The sequence below is a fragment of the Hippocampus guttulatus genome, chromosome 5 (assembly GCF_054856545.1).
Source record: "Hippocampus guttulatus isolate MCC_2025c chromosome 5, RoL_Hgut_1.0, whole genome shotgun sequence".
In the NCBI taxonomy this organism is placed as follows: Eukaryota; Metazoa; Chordata; class Actinopteri; order Syngnathiformes; family Syngnathidae; genus Hippocampus; species Hippocampus guttulatus.
This window is the reverse complement of record NC_141265.1, coordinates 22,868,312-22,885,527: the sequence shown is the minus strand read 5'-3', so window position 1 is coordinate 22,885,527 and position 17,216 is coordinate 22,868,312. Positions and strand designations below refer to the sequence as shown.

The 17,216-nt window shown below is 43.3% G+C and overlaps 1 protein-coding gene across 7 annotated transcripts in view; it reads right to left on the bottom strand.

The window, feature by feature from the left end:
• pdzd2 (PDZ domain containing 2) overlaps positions 1–17,216 on the bottom strand; it is a 106,282-nt gene that overhangs the window by 1,409 nt on the left and 87,657 nt on the right. For 5 of the 7 annotated variants that reach the window (XM_086110510.1, XM_086110512.1, XM_086110511.1 and 2 more), the window contains 4 exons: positions 7,169–9,704; positions 4,109–4,217; positions 3,914–4,015; positions 3,295–3,565 (listed from right to left, as the gene is read on the bottom strand). In XM_086110510.1, coding sequence (XP_085966636.1) covers positions 3,295–3,565; positions 3,914–4,015; positions 4,109–4,217; positions 7,169–9,704 — 3,018 coding nt within the window. Of the gene's footprint in view, positions 1–3,294; positions 3,566–3,913; positions 4,016–4,108; positions 6,142–7,168; positions 9,705–17,216 lie in introns of those variants that run through there. The other 2 variants (XM_086110514.1, XM_086110515.1) reach the window with 2 other exon arrangements.

Below are 17,216 nucleotides of genomic sequence, written 5' to 3'. Positions count from 1 at the left end.
TTGTGTTATTCATTGATCTTGCTCTTTCTGAATAAACCGTCCCCAGCAAAAGATTTGGAATGGCTAAGTCAATTCTTTTAATTTTTGTTGTATCCTGATGACGACATTTGGGTTTCAGATCAAAAGATGTAAACTTACTGCCCTGAACTAAAACGTGAGCAGGTTTCATATTTTTTTGCAGATTTGGAATGTTATGCAAGACAAACATAGTACCTCAATAATATTACACTTTTGAGTGAGGTATTTTTTGCAAATGTTTCAAGAGTTCTTGCACTAAATGTTGGGTTCATGTTCATCACTTTTGTGCCAACCTTGAATTGTCATTTTTATGCAAGAGAACCCTTCAGACTCTTTCTTGTTGGGGAGGGATTGTGGATCCTTTATACATGCATTGAAAACATGTATTCTCAAAAGTGAAATATATTAAGAGCACGCATTTTGCACACACACGTGCATCTTGTTCATATTTGAAAGAGCATTTTTGTCGTACATCTGATGAGGAAGACGTGGTCAGATGTGGCCCCCCCAGGAGCACTGAGTTGTGGTCGTCGCTCATTGAGAGATACCATTTAAAAAAAAAAAAAAAAGTGAAGAATGGTGAAGTAAATGCTTAATTACATACCTAAGGTGTACTTGTACATTGCGGATTTCTCTTATTGATCTGGAATGTAACCCTCATGATGAAGCGGGATTTACTGTACCGTATTTTCCGGACTATAAGTCGCTCCTGAGTATAAGTCGCACCAGTCATAAAATGCATAGTAAAGAACAAAAACACACACACACAAAAGTCGCACTGGAGTATAAGTCGCAATTTGGGGGGAAATTTATGTGATAAAATCCAACACCAAGAACAGACATGTCATTTTTGAAGGCAAATACAAATAAAACAACAGGCTGAATAAGAGTACGATATGCTAACATTACATGACCTTCTTGCTTGGCTCTCGACGAAGGCGGACGCTTTTGCTTTCTGCTCCTATCCCCCACCGCCTCCCCCACCCTTCCCTGCTCACCACTCAGTCCATGTGTTGTCTTTGTCTGACTTTTCCTAGCCTCCTGTCGTATTTTCATCCTAATAACAAACATGGAATTGGTTGGCTCGTCTCTCGATGCCATCGACAACATTTTCTCGATGAGAAGAGCAGGCAGTGGGGAGCCTACTTTCCCCTCGGGGACTTTTGCTGTTGGGTACACCCTAGATCCTTGGAGGAAGCGGAGAATGGTGTGCCTGTCAACACTGTCCGTTGAGGATGTGGATGACATCGACATTTTCGGCCTTCCGATAACAGGTATGCTGCTGTTTGGTGTTAGCAGTTTCCTGATCTATCGCAAAATTCAACCGACGGGCGCGGCTCTATTGGAAGTGAAGAGGCTGCCGGTCTAAGGATGGCATAACGCGGATGTCCAACACTCAGACTCAGACTGTGCTCGACCACAAACTGTTGCGGTTTTGGAGCGTCTCTGCAAGATGGTCAAAAACTGGAATCCGTGCTCAAATATTGACTGAAATCACGGATTTGGCTGATCGACGCCACTAAAGAGACATAAGCCACGGACTCAAGGCTGTCTTAAATTCTTGGGCAGCCTGCTACCAAAACAACATCTGCTATCTCGACCTTCCCCTGATGAAAGTATGCACGGAAGCTAGTCCCCCACCATCACCCCCTCCTTTATACATTCCCTTGTTTCGCCGTCTTCATTGTTTATGTCTTGTGACCTGTTGTAACTGTCATATTCTTGTGCAGGAGTTTTTTGCCTAACTCAAATTATCCTCAAAATGAGGGTTGTTCGAGCGTGGATTTTTTTCTCCCCCTCTCACTCCCTTGTGGTTTCTTTCTGCCTTCCGGGTTGAGTGAACGCTGGCGTGTTTTGGCTGCCGCTGCTCAACCCGTATTGTTTTGTGTTTTTTGTTATTGTAAAGTGTCCTTGGGTGTCTTGAAAGGCACTTATAAATAAAATGTATTATTATTATTATTACGACGCATAAACAATGAACTGAGAATGTGTCTGGTGTGTTCATGTAACATATTAAGAGTTATTCAGATAACTGTATCATAATGATCATGCTAACAAGTTTAGCAAACCATCAGTGTCACTCCAAATCACTAAATCCAATGAAATCTTCATCCTCGGTGTCACTTTTAAGCAACTCTGCCAACTTCGGAGGTAGAAGAGACGGTGCTTCCTCTTCTACTTCGCTGACGTCAGAGTCATCATAGTTTTTTTTTTGTCAATGTGGAAAGCATCAACTTGTGGTTTAATGTGAAAATAACATGTCAAATGATAGAATGTGTTAATTATTTCACATATAAGTCGCACCCCTGGCCAAACTATGAAAAAAAACTGCGACTTATAGTCCGGAAAATACGGGAATCTTGACGCACAGCGTGTGATGGTTTTGGGCATACAGTGGTACCTCTACTTATGAACGTCTCTTCATATGACATTTTCAAGTTATGAAACGCCTCATCAGCAAAATATTGCCTCTTGTTACAGAAGAAATTTCAAGATATGAAAGGTAAAAATACTTGCTGCTCCGAGTTTCCTGAACGCAACATACTTAAAGCTGCTCTGCTATTAGCTATAACCGAGCATCATCCTGGCATCCCATTGGCTAAGAGGGACTTCTGCGGTATGTGTCTATGTCTGCAGATAGATAGATATGTGTCGATGCAGCATCCTCGTCATTCGCCCCTCAGGCAATAAGGCACTCCGATAATTTTATGTATATGTGAATCACCCAGAAAAAGTGTTCACCAGTCTCTCAATCGCTCACAATGCTGATGTTTGCCTTGGACATTTTCAAAGGATTGTTAAAAGCAGACAAAAGCAATCATCCTTGGATCAGTTCTTTACAAAACGCCAGGCAAAAAACACTTCTGAGCAAGAACATAAACTAAAGAGGGTAAAAAACGATGAAGACACAGTTAAAAGTTAAATGGCCATCATTTAAATTCTTGACTCTTGTCTTTGTTTTTTACATTATGCATAACTTTCATTTATTGTCCAATAATCTCGTTGTAACGTGTATTTGTGACATATTGTGATGCATTTTTATGCTTGAGAAACCATTTATGTCTGAATTTTGGGGGCCTTGGAACCTATTCGTGCATTTACAGTACATGGAAAACGCGTGCCTACTTACAACATTTTCTAGTTAAGAAATTTCTTCCAGAAACAATTAATTTCATAATTAGAGGTACCACTGTATTTTTGAATTTTAAAAAATGACACATTTTTGCTGCTAGTAGTTTCATTAAATTTCCCAGTTAGCGTAAATCAAGGTCGTACCTGTACTTGTCTCCAAAGACATCTTGGTGCCAGATAAGCTCATCTGTTGCTGACTGGCGGAGTCAAGCTTTTCAGTGGTATTCTTTTCACTGACCACACATCTGCAAATAACTACTAAGGCTTGCTTGGATAGTTTAGCTTGATGTAGGCAAGAAACGGCCTCGGCATGGGTTTTACCATCCAGACATGTGCCATTTATTGATACAATTCTGTCACCTCTCAGAATTGTGCCCTCTCGACTGGCTGCTCCTTTGCTGAAGACTCGATGAACCTGGTGGCACGTGGAAATTGGGAGTAACTGGCATTGAACAAGTTTATGCACTGCTTTGACCTATGTTACCTCAAGCAACACGTGTTGGATTTTTAAAAAAATGTTGAGGTTCATAGAAAAAACAGGAGTCTTGGAATGTTTCAAGATCAACTGAGAACACAGAACAGACAAGATGTATGGCGTGCTGGGCCCAAATTCTGTCACTTTTGGATGAATGTGTCTGATTGTCAACACATCATTGAGTGCAGTGCCCAGTTGCTCTTGCTGCTTGTGTCAGCGTCTGAATGTATTAATTTGGTAACTTAAAGTATTTGTAGATACAAAGACGAGAACATTCAATTTACTTACGGTGATTGTCTTCTGCTCAAGGTCACTCCCACCAGCAATACTAAATCCAAGTCCTGAGCCTTCCTCTTTATGAAGGACTACAAGGTGCGCATCATTGTTAACCTGGACAAATCAGTCAGAGAAAAATGTAATTGACAGGGATGCATTTTGGTTTTGATGCAATAACGAGTGAGAAAATAGGTCTGAATGTGATACCTCTTTGAAATTGTTTGTTTCCTGGAGTCGGACAGGCATGTTTGTCGTAGATGTCTCAAGTGCTGCCAATTTAGACTGACTGACAGGAGAAGCATTTTGCACTTTTAACCTGTACACAAAATAAATAATTTTTTAATATTTTTCACATTTGAACAATTGCAGAAGTAGAATTTTTGGCATCATGATATCGGTGTCTCTCGGCACGTGCAATTTGTTCCAGGCAGGTTAAGTCCATTTACCATCATGCAAACAGGGGCTAGAGTCGAGAGTCGAGACTGTAATTGTTAAAATTCTGATCGTGCAGCAATGCAAAAGGCAGAACTAATGCACGGGGCTAAAAATTCTAGTTCGATTTATCTTAACTGTGATGCACCACTGAAAAGCACAGTCGATTTTTGATGATAAAAAAAAAAAAAACACGATTCAGCCAATGAGAGGCAGTCAGAATCAAAAAACAATTATATATACTAAAAACAACATCACTCTTGTATTTTTACAAGGTAACAATAAAACAAAAAAGGTGCTAATGTCAGCTTGAGTTGTTCGTTTCTGTATGCTTCGAGGCTAGTCGCTTGCAATAGTGTCGTGCCCGTCACCATTTTGGGGCTGGGTGCTGCTGGTATTGGCATTTCATGTGGTTCTGTATCACTGCAACTATGTGTGAGTTTCCCTGTCCTACTCTCAGCGGTTAGCCCGTGGGATTTCTCCGGGTGCTCCGGTTTCATCCCACATTCCAAAAACAAGCCTGGCAGACTGATTAGACACTCTACATTGTCCCTAGGTGTGAATATGAGTGAGGATGGTTGTTCATCTCTGTGTACCCTGCGAGTGGCTGGCAACCGGTTCAGGGTGCCTACTGCCCGAAGACAGCTCGGATAGGATCCAGCATCACCCGCGACCCTTGTGAGGATAAAGCGGATCGGAAAATGAATGAATGAACATGAAGTGCGAGTTTCTCGCTCCCGCTTCCTGTGGATTACATATACTAAAATATTGGAATTGTAAAGGATTTTGAAGTTAGCTGTGTGGCTGCTCATTAGATGTCTCATTAATCCGCTAATTCCGTGGATTGCAATTGGGTCCTAAACCACATCTATCCGTGACACTTAGGACGACATTTTGTTTGACTGTTGCTTGTACGCTTCGCTTAAAATGGACGTAACTTCATTTTTGTGCCAGTGCAAGTTTAGTCTACCGTGTTTGAGGCCTTATTGCGCCTCTCTGGGCATTCTAACACCCAGAGTTGTCTTGCCTCTGATTCTTCCTGATAATTTGGTAACGGAAAGTAGTCCACACTCCATAGGGGTGTTCACACGGCACACATTTGCATCAGTGCTGGACCGATGTATTTTGTTGCGATATATCTTACACCGGTGTAGATTTTGTGTAGCGGTCACACGTATAAAGCTGCTTACTAAAGAGAAGTGTGTTAAGCCCGGTGCAGCCCCACTTGCGTTCACACGGCAGTTTCTGCGGCCGTGCAATACGGAAATAAAACATGCGCATGCGTGAAGTGTACTTCCTTTTCCCCGCCTTGTTTGTGACATATAGAAAAACCATGGTTTATACTTCTCCAGACAAATCAACGCTGTGGTCTATCAGACACTGTAATAGGGTGAGAGAGAGAAAGGAAAGAAGTGCAAAATACCCAGGATGCAAGTTATGCAATACCCGTATGTAATCAACTCTTCTTACGCGTAACGAGTCTACCCCTGTAGTGTTCACACGCCCCATTTTATATCGGCGCTGCCCCGCAAACTAGCATTTACTCCGGAGTACATTTTTAAACCACCTCTTGAGCAGGGTTAAATTTGTTCCGGTTGAAGCTGTTTTCAGGGGCTACACCGGTGTACATGTGAACGCTCAACGGGGGGCAGCCCCGGTGCTACACCGGAGTAAAAGTTGCCGTGTGAACACCCCTAATGTCAAAATGGGTGCATTGTCATTTTAGTGACGTTGAAATGGTCTAGTTCAGCGTGTTTGATCGATGCGCGACACTTAACTGGCCATTCCTTCCATGCCTACTGGCCTAGCTGCGAATTAGGAGACAAAAAGTAGACTAGATTTTAAAATTGCATAAATCAGGTCTAACTCAAAGCACAGGTGGCATCCCGTGGTTTTAGTGTATCTGATCGAGACGCAGGCCGACAAATTCGGCGCTCTGCAGACGTGTGTGGTGAAAGTCAGCGGATTTTATTCATAAATGTGACAGCAGCGTGGGAAATCCCTCTTAACTTATTCAATGCCAAAACATAAAAATACGTTGGCAAAAACCAACCTACCATTTCGTGCCAAAATGTATAAATAAGTTTGGGGTGTATTGTCATTACAAAAATATTAATAAAGGGCTTCACGCACCTCCTCAGTCAGTATTGAGGCTGTGGGAATGATTTCAGTATGATAAATCACCAATAGATGGCAGGACTGGTGGGACAGTGTGAGTGGATGTAGGGGTGTGGTAACCGCGATCCTACGTTGCGAGGTGGAGTGCGGAAGCAGTGTGGTGTTGAAAACATGGATAAATACTGGCAGCTAACTCTACAACAGAGCCCTTAATGTATTGGTTGGAGGTTTGAAGGTGCGTTTTTAAAATGATTTATTAGAACACTTTCTTTTAATTTGAACACACGCAAACATTAAAAGAATCTGAAATATAAAAGGTACAATTTTAGCTGGTTAAACCAATTCCTTACCAGATATCCCAATATAGTCCAAACTGTTCAGACTGTTTTAGGATACATCTCAAAATCTTGTCAAAAGTCTTTCCAGGAAAATCGATGCTGTTATAGCTGCTAAGATTTGAGCAACTCTATTTGCTTGTTTTGAATTCCTGTATCTCGATTGGCCAGCTATCCTAATACTGTCTGTTTTGTCTACATAGCGTGCACTGCATGCCACGAGATTTTTGTTTACAATTGTTGACTATTTTGTAATCAACTACCAGACCAATTTTCGTCTTTTTTTTTTTAAACATAGACAAATACACGCACGCACACACATACAGTGATGAAGCAATCAAGAACATAAAAGGGACCGTTTTAAACAATTTAACTGAACTACCTGATAGGCCGAGGTGCTTCACACTGTTCAGATGGTTCAAGGATCTCAAATTGTCTCTCGATTGTTTCTTGAGTGGATCCAGTGTTTCTTCGGTTTCCTTTTGTTACCTCTACTTTTGCTTGGAGTGCAGAAGGTGAAGTGCACAAAGTCTCTGTGGCAGTGGAAAGGATGGTGCGTTCGGGTTTATCAGCGAAACCATCCATCCTGGTCAACATGTCACCCGTGAAGAGTTTTCCCAATTCAGGCATACTGAGAGCCCTTGATTGCCGCAACCGGTTGTGGAAAAGTTTGGCATTTTTCCTCCGCACCACTGGCGGGGTTTCTGGTGAAGGATCGGGAGCTTTTGCAAATTTGGAGACAAAATTGTTCTTGGACAGGCAACCTGCACTCGAGCTCTCACATGGAGGATCGAGGTTTTTCAAAGTAATGCTTGACTGTGGTCTCAGTGATGAGCAGGGTCTCGTTGAGATTAAATTGTCTTCATAGGAACTGAAACGATGGTGTTGTGCCTGGTGAGCAGAACATTTAATTAAGCCCATGTAACCCGCAATCCTTTGGTTAAGCGAGGCCCTGTTTGCCAAAGCATATGACTGAATGTCACTACTTTTCACAACAGGCTTGTCAAAGTGAGCCAGGTTTTCAAACGACTTTATCTTGTGTTGGACAGAGAAGGGGTTGTAGTGCACAGAAAAAGGAGCGTTTGCGACAAAACTTGGCCTCAGCGTGGTCTTCTTGGACAGTTTGTAAGTTGTCGACTTTGGGTTATCACTCGTCTCCGTGTCAGGTTTCAAGTCATTACTTGATCCTAGATTAATTTCCTTGGTTCCTTGGTTCATTGCATCGAATACTATTTGATCAACAATGGCATTTGTTGTATCTAATGTGGAATTTGAATTTGGGAGCACGGGTGTTGCATCGGTGTTGATTTGAGTTGCTGGAGAGTTATTTGAATCTACTGTGAGCTTTTTTGCCCTGAAAGGTGACACACCAGATGCAGAGGATAACTGAACTTCGATAAATGTTCTCTGAGTGGCAGGTGCGTGTGACAGTGTCTGGGAATTTGAAATTGCTTTGACATCTACATTGATATCTTTGTTGTTGGACGCTACAGTTTCAAATATGTTATCTGGGATATCAGGTGCCATCTTTCTGACGGCAACTGTGGATAAAAGAGCACTGTTCTTATTAAGTGGGTTGTTGGCCTTCAAAGTGGGAGATAATGTTTTCTCTGAGAGTAAATTTGTAGGCTGGTTAAAGAAGATATCATTGGTCGATGAAAGGACCGGACTTTCACTCTTGGTATGACTTTGCAATGGCACTTCTCCGGCATTATTACTATTTACTCTTAGGCCCTTCTGTTTAAGGCTATAGTCTGATCTGATCTGAGTTTCGATTTGACATTTGTCTGGGAGGTTTAGACGACGATGCATAATAATGGGGCTCAGGTTTGTGATTAAATTTGGGCAACACTCCAAGTTTTTTTCTTCGTTGGTCAGAGTCTTCGAAAATATTGTATCTGATCCGTCAGTGGTCGCACTGTCAGTGTTTGTCACTGGTGTCAATTCTGATTTTTGTGCTTTCAAATGTCTCTGTTTCAGTACATCTGAGTTGAGCAGGGCACCACCAGACAACGTTGCAGGGCTACTGGAGTTGATACAGTTATCAAGTGGGGAAATGCTTCCATGAATACAAAGGCTGGTGGGATGTGTCTCACAAGCTCGAAGTTTGTCAGAGTCAGATTCAGGAGTTACATATGAAGGTGAAGGTGGTGTCCTTGTGACTGCGAACCCTATTGATGGGGAATGCGTCAAGCATTCTTCCTTAGTCAGCTCTGAGGAGCTGACAAACATATCGTTATTCCTGTCCAGGCTTTTGTTTTCACCGGCATGATGTGAAGGTAAAGATCTATTTGACAGTGTCTTGAGGTGTACATATCCATCATCAATGGATGCTTGGTTGTCAGAGGAATTGAGTTCCACTTTCTTCCCCTTTGAGGATGGCTCATGAAGATGGAAACTGCCACTGACCATTTTGCTGGGCTTGACATCGCTGTCACGTGTAAAGTCAGTGACTTTACACGTGACAGCGATGTCCAGTGGTGACTTTAAGTCACCAGTGGAATCACTATCATGAAGTCCTTTGGGGTCTTTCCCTTTGTGCGGAGTGATCCACTTTTCAGGGAATAATCCATTCGAGTTGTTTTCAAGAAGTGGGTTCACATGTAAAGGACACTCATTTTCATTTCCTGGGGGCACTGCCGAGGAGAACTGTGAACTTGACAGTATTTGAACTTCAAAATTATCTTTCTCAGAAGTATTTCCAAGAGACATGCACGAGGGACATGCAGGGTCACTGACGGGGCTAATTTGTGAGATGATATCATCAATGTTGGTGACTGGAGTTTGGCAGTCATCCTTTATTTGGGGTTTGCGGTTAGCGTGAACTGTCTTGGCACCTAATTCTTCAGATTCGTCAGGAATGAGTCTTGTGGCTCCGTCACTGCTCCCAGAGGACACTGTCAATGTGGTATGTCCATCTACATTTTAAATCAAAATGAAAGATACTTTAGTTATTGTAAAAAAAATAAAATAATAAATAAATAAATATATATATATATATATATATATATGTGTGTGTGTGTGTATACACTCTCTCTCTCTCTCTCATGCACACACACACACACACACACACACACACACACACACACACACACACACACACACACACACACACACACACACACACACACACACACACACACACACACATTTGAAATTGGAAGTCCATCAGAGCAACACCTATGCTATGATAAATTAATTTCAACTACACTATTTTAAACATAATACAAAAAGTTTGGAAATGTGTTTGGAAGGTTTTTTTTGTTGTTGCACAAATGTTTTTTGTGTCAATCCATTTTGTAGTGCAGTCAAGCCTGTTGATTTGCCTTTTAAATGACATCCCTTTTTGAGGGAACATACAGTATATTTGTGAGATAAGTATGTGTGCATCACCAAGGTACCATGTGCCAAATCTCGACTGCCTAAGAGCTTATTCAGACGACTGCTTTCAAGTGCATGCATGAAAACCCGAATGCTTGAACACGGTGCATGTTATTGACAATAAATAATGAGCACAGAAGTCCAATAACAAAGCACCACTCCGGTTCTGGACTGGGGCTGTTCCTTCCAATTACACTTTCCCATCTCTCACTGGCATTGACCACACATTGTAAACATTGAATTTCCCCAGCAGAATGAGGAATTCCCCAGTGCAAGTGCTCAATCAGGTCCCAGTGATCCACAGGAACGAAAACCCACATCTCTTCTTATTGTACCTGGGAAGCAGGCCTGGTCACCTGGTGCCATCCAGCCCCACCTTCAGCCCCTCAGTGCCCAGTGTCCCTGTGAGGGAAAACATCATCCAGTAGTGCTTGTCTTCAGAGGCACATCTGAGCTCTGCTTCATCTGATGCATGACCTAGGTCCACACAAATCCCTCCACCAGTAAGGTCACACTTTGACGTATCCACACAATTTGTTTTTTTTGATCCATCAAGAACGTTCGTAACAAATATGTGTCTCGACGGGGTTGCACTTAGGACTATTTTTCTTTTAATTAAAGTGTTACCTTGGCGCCCCCATTCCTCCCAAAAACCAATAAAATCTCATTGGCAACGAATGGGACAAAATTCTCCATGCCTACCATGCGCACGCCACTTGATCTAGCCCCTAACAATGTGGAGGAGCAGTGGCTCGATTCTGAGCTCCTCCGGCTGACCGAGCTTCACACCCTCTCTCTAAGGGAGGCCGCTTGTCAGGGGGATCTTGTTCTTTCAGTCAGGACCCACAGCATGTGACCATGGACCAGGGTAGAACATAGATTGAGAAATAAATTGAAAACACTGCCTTTCAGCACTGCTCTTTCTTCACCACATCAGACTGATACAGAGATCACATCACTGCAGATGCTTCACCGATTCCCCTGCCCATCTCCCGCTCCATTCTTCTTTCACTCGTGAACAAGACCCCGAGTTATTTACACTCCTCTACTTGGCAAAGGATCTCGTCCCCGACCTGCAGAGGGCAATCTTCACTTTTCCGTCTGAGGACGATAGTCTCAGTTATGTATTATCCCTGTTTTTGTCATTTTCGTTAGATTTTGGCGACCCTGAGCGGCTTACTTACACGAGGGAAAAGTTGCTGCGCATTGGGGAGTCTACGCTCGGTCTTTTTTCACCAGCACACAAAAATCCAGAAGGTTTTTCGGAGTTAATCGCGAGCGGAGCGGCTGCGCTGTACGGAGCATGGAAACGCCGCCGGAGGAGGGGGAAGCGAGCCGGCGTGCTTGTCAAGCCCGGCTGCGCGGATTTCGAACCCCGCTCCCATCGATCCATCTTGCTAATCTACGATCTCTGCCAAACAAGATGGATGAACTTCTTCTTTTCACAAAGTCCAACAAAACCTTTGCACGTTCTGCTGCGCTCTGCTTCACTGAAACCTGGCTCAGTGACCGCCACCCGGATTCCGCGCTACATCTACCCGGCTTCCGCCTTCTCCGAGCCGACCGCGACACGGAGCTATCAGGGAAATCAAAAGGTGGTACCAATGAAGTCCTTCCGCTCCTTCAACAATAACAAGCCATGGTTTACTCCCAAACTCAGGCAACTCAGGAAAGAGAAAGAGGCCGCATTTAGAAGTGGAGATCGGGCACTGTACAAACACGCCCGAAACCAATTGACAAAGGAAATTAACATCGCTAAGAGAAGCTATGCAGAGAGGCTGAAAAACCAGTTCTCTGCTAACGACTCTGCATCTGTGTGGAATGGCCTGAAAGCAATCACTAACTATAGAATGCTATCCCCCCAAACAGTGAACAATAAGGGTCTTGCTAATGAACTAAACATTTTTTTACTGCCGATTTGAAAAGGACACCCCCATTTCACACACACACCCACCTCGACCAGAAACTACTCTATCTAGCACCCCACCATCTTTTTCTCCACTACAGATCCACGAACAGGACGTGAGACGGCTCTTCAAGCAGCAGAAGATCAAGAAAGCTGTGGGGCCCGACAAAGTGTCCCCCTCCTGCCTGAAAGTCTGCGCTGACCAGCTGGCTCCGGTCTTCACACAAATCTTCAACAGATCCCTGGAGCTGTGTGAGGTCCCATCCTGCTTCAAACAGTCTACCATCATCCCAGTTCCCAAGAAATTGGCATCATCTGAACTAAACGACTATAGGCCTGTCGCCCTGACGTCTGTGGTCATGAAGTCCTTTGAACGCCTTGTGCTGAACCACCTAAAGAACGTCACCGGACCCCTGCTGGACCCTCTCCAGTTTGCCTAACGGGCAAACAGGTCTGTGGAAGATGCAGACAATATAGGTCTGTACTACATCCTCGAGCACCTCGACAGCACAGGTACCTACGCAAGAATTCTGTTTGTGGATTTCAGCTCTGCATTCAACACCATCATCCCGGAACTCCTCACCCCCAAACTTCTCCACCTCGGTGTGTCCCCTACGATCTGCCAGTGGATCCTCAGATTCCTGACGGGACGGACACAACAGGTGAGACTGGGAGCAACAACATCATAAACACGCATCACCAGCACTGGAGCCCCACAGGGATGTGTCCTCTCTCCACTGCTCTTCTCCCTCTACACAAACGATTGCACCTCAACAAATCCAGCTGTCAAACTTATAAAGTTCGCAGACGACACCACGGTCATCGGTCTCATCAAAGACGACGACGAGTCTGCGTACCGCCAACAAGTAGAGCAGCTGGAGCTCTGGTGCAGCCGACACAACCTCGGGCTGAACACGCTCAAGACTGTAGAGATGATCGTGGACTTCAGGAAACATTCTTCTCCACTGTTGCCCCTCACACTATCCAGCTGCCCTGTGTCAACCGTCGAGACCTTCAAGTTCCTGGGAATCACAGTCTCCCAGGACATGAAGTGGGAAGTCAACACCATCTCCATCCTGAAAAGAGCCCAGCAGAGGATGTACTTCCTGAGGCTGCTGAGGAAGCATGGCCTGCCACAGGAGGTGCTACGTCAGTTCTACACGGCAGTCATCGAATCAATCCTGTGTTCTTCCATCACGGTTTGGTTTGGGGCCGCCACAAAAAAGGACAAAATCCGAATTCAACGGACAGTTAGGACGGCGGAAAAAATCATTGGCACCGCCCTACCCACTCTTGAGGACTTGCACACTGCAAGAATCAAGACAAGGGCACGGAAAATCCTCCTGGATCCCCCGCACCCTGCCCACCACCTTTTCCAGCTACTCCGTCCAGGCAGGCGCTACAGATCCATGCGCACCAAATCCAGTAGACACTTAAACAGCTTCTTCCCTCTAGCCATTAATTCCCTAAACAGTCACTGACTGTTGTACTACAAATACTGCTACTGGTCACTCTAAAATGGTTCAATGATTTTCTGCACCAACTGTACAAACTGTCATAGTATTGCATTCTACCACTGTTCACTTTAGCTCTGCTTGACACTATGCACATTGTCTCACAGTTGTCACTGGGTGGTACCACCGCACTACGGTTCACTTACATTACGAAATGTCCTTGCATACCTATTTGTCATGTCCTTGTTTACAATGATACTAATGCAGCGTGTTATACCGGAGACAAATTCCTTGTGTGTTCTACATACTTGGCCAATAAAGATGATTCTGATTCTGATTCTGATTATGGAGGTGCTGATGTTCATCCCAACTGCGTCATACTTTGCTGCAAACTGCTCAAATGAGAGTTGGAGATCCTGGATTGATGAAGTCAAATTACCACATCATATACAAAAAGCAGAGACGTGATACTGAGGCCACCGACCCCTACCACCTCAATGCCTTGACCGCACAGAAATTCTGTCCGTAAAGTTCATGAAATGAATCTGTGACAATAGCACCCCTAGCGAAGCCTAACCCTCACTGGAAATGAGTTACTACCCCCAAAGCAACTCCCACAGAACTTCCTGAGGCAGAGATGAAAGTGGACTTTGCACTTTTCCACTTTTATTATTATTTTTTTATAATATGTGTGTGAGTGTACACACGCACACTTGGCCGATCATGCGTGAATTAATTTACACAAAACGCTATTCAAATACTCGACGTTCAATGATTAATCTTCCTTTTGTGTGCACACGTGCACCCTTTGTGGCTTCCGTTCTCGCCGAAATTTTAAAATCTCCGAGATATGGCGAGGCCATGAGAATGTGATCCGAGGGTATTACTGTTGTGGCGACGCCACTCGAGCGAAGCGCGCCTCAGCAGTAGATAGTCCGCTGCTCTCTGCTGTGCGTGCATCAACGCGAACATGTACGCAAGCACGTCTTTTGATTTCAACCAATCAGCGCCGACGCAACCAACGTCACACACGACAACAGCTAAGCTAAGCTAGCCGAGACGACACTCAAAGTCGGACGGACACGTTTTTCTGCCAGTCTGTGTGTTTCCCTTTTTGTCCAAATATATATTTTTACGACAACAAATGTCTTGTCCACGGCGTCTTTTATTCGTTCCACTGGGGTTTAGCAAGTGTGTTTATAAAGAGACGAAAATCTATTCACTGTGACTAGTGTTCGTGCCTCAACATAGCTACGCTCGTGAAAGCAAAACAACGAACTCAGACGCGTGTTCGTTCAATGTTGTCAACTAATATCCGGATTAATTTTAGGCAATTTTTCCTCAATTCTCCGGAGAAATTTTCATTAAAATTTGAAAATCCGGAATTCTGGGAAAATCCGGAGGACTTTCATCTCTGCTGAGGGACACGGTCAAAACGCCTTCTATGAGTCCACACACCATGCACCCTTGAACACCCTGGTGAGGGTGTAGAGTTGGTCCATTGTTCCACCACTGGGACAAAAACCATCCTGCTCATTCTGAACCTGAGATTCAACTTCCCGACGTACCCTCCTTTTCAGCACCCCTGAATAGACCAGGGAGGCTGATTCGTGTGATCTCCCTGTTGGGGGACCATGGTTATGGATCCCTGTACACTGCGCAGCACAACAAAACAAATGAAAATGCTTTACGATGGTACTCACAGAGAGGACTCGAGAGGAATGCATTCCATGTAACCAAACAAATTAGTTTGTAACTCTCGAATCATTTTTCAAGTCCTCAAACACTGAAAAGCTATTTACAGTCAATTAGTTTGCAACATAGAACATAGATCGTTCTTTCTATGAGAGAAATCAACAGGCTTGACATCTGGGCATCTAGCATGCACACATTTTTGCAACTCTTTGTTTTACGTTTGTATGCAGGGAGTTAAACTACAGGGGGAAGCTAGGATTCACTAGTAATAGCAAAATATACAATGTAACATAGTCACCATGGATAGATAGCCAGATGCATGGAGGCTGGTTTGGGGAGGTGAGCAAGGGAGATTTAAACCTAAATTTTAGGGCAGCATTTAAGGGAAGAGATCATTACAGGGTTACGGAGTAGAATTCTGGTGTGTGTGTGTGTGTGTGTGTGTGTTTTACAAAGGCATTTACAAAATCACATGTGGCTCTTTGTCTTTGGGACAAACAGGAGCATAGGAAACCATTGTAGTCTGGCTGAAATGATACTGTGGTTAAGAACAAAGGTACCGCAAACCACAACTGTTATTGTATTTATTTCACATCGCATTTCATGACAGTAGTACCCAGTACTCATGACTAGGGGTGAGACGACCTCCAGATTCGATTGAAATCACAACACTTGTGTGATGATTACATTTATATCACAATATATTTATAACACTGGGATTTGCGATTACATATAACGGTTATTGGTATTTTTCTCAAACAATACATTATTTTCTTAAAATATGTTTTAAAATTCTAAACATAAACCATAAACAATACAAAAGTTTAATTATGTATTTCAATTAATGCAGCCAGATGAAAGTCAGTCACTCTTTCTGAAATTTATTCAGATGACGTAATTTATCGGCCGACCAGAAGTAAACACACCACCTTCGACCAAACGTGAAAGTGTTGTGTGCATAGAGTCCATCGGTGTGGCGTCCACAGTCTATGCCATCCAGGCTCAGTCAGCAGTGGGCAGTGTGACTAGTGGTTGCATTCCTTAGTGCACAGGTGTCAAAATCAAGGCCCAGGGGCCTGAACTGGCCCGCCACATCATTTTATTTGACCCGTGAAAGCAAATCCATGATGCTTGCTGAAGTCTGAACAAAAATTTTAAATTGTCAAATATAATCCATACTAACAGAGATATTGCAAGCATTTTATCGTTACCAACGCCCTTATTAGATTCATGTAAACACTGTTTAAAAGTTATTTTTCTTGATTTCTGATTTCAAAACTAGTTATCCATCAATTTGTTGTGCGCTGTGTATGTAATATGTGGAGATGATGAAACATTTATCTGGTTTCACAAAATTCACATTAGTCACAACGACCCTCCAAGGGAAACTGTGACAAAAATGAGTTTGACACCCCTTGCCTTAGTGGTTAATGTGTAGCAATGGAGGCACATATACAAGTTCCCCCACACATGTGCAAGTTGCTGCACGCAATTGCACATAATTGGCTAGAAGAGTGTTTCAAAAGTCCTGGGTAGAATTGCATTCAATTATTAATTGGGGATCACACATTTACAGACCAATGTACACATTCAGCAATCTGTCTGTGATTGCATATCAATGTATCAATTTGGAGATTCATTTCACAGATTTGTGAATCGTTTTTTTTTTCCACGTGAAAATTGAAATACACATCCATACATGGTTTTACTGCAATAGTGGCCTACGCAAGGAATTTTAACGTAAATTTTAGCTGTGTGTGTTCAATGCACTACATGTTTGCACTGTGGTTGAGAGAGGAAAGTAATTTTATCTGTGCTGTTTGTTACACATAGAGCATATTTGACAGTAAAAGCTGGCTTGACTTGAAAATGAAACAAATCTGTGTTCATTCTTACAGACCTTCATGAATGGGTTGTTTTGAGACCTGGAAATATATATTTTTTAAGATAACTGTTTTAAAGTCTATCAATCTATCTATCTGCCTCCTCATCTG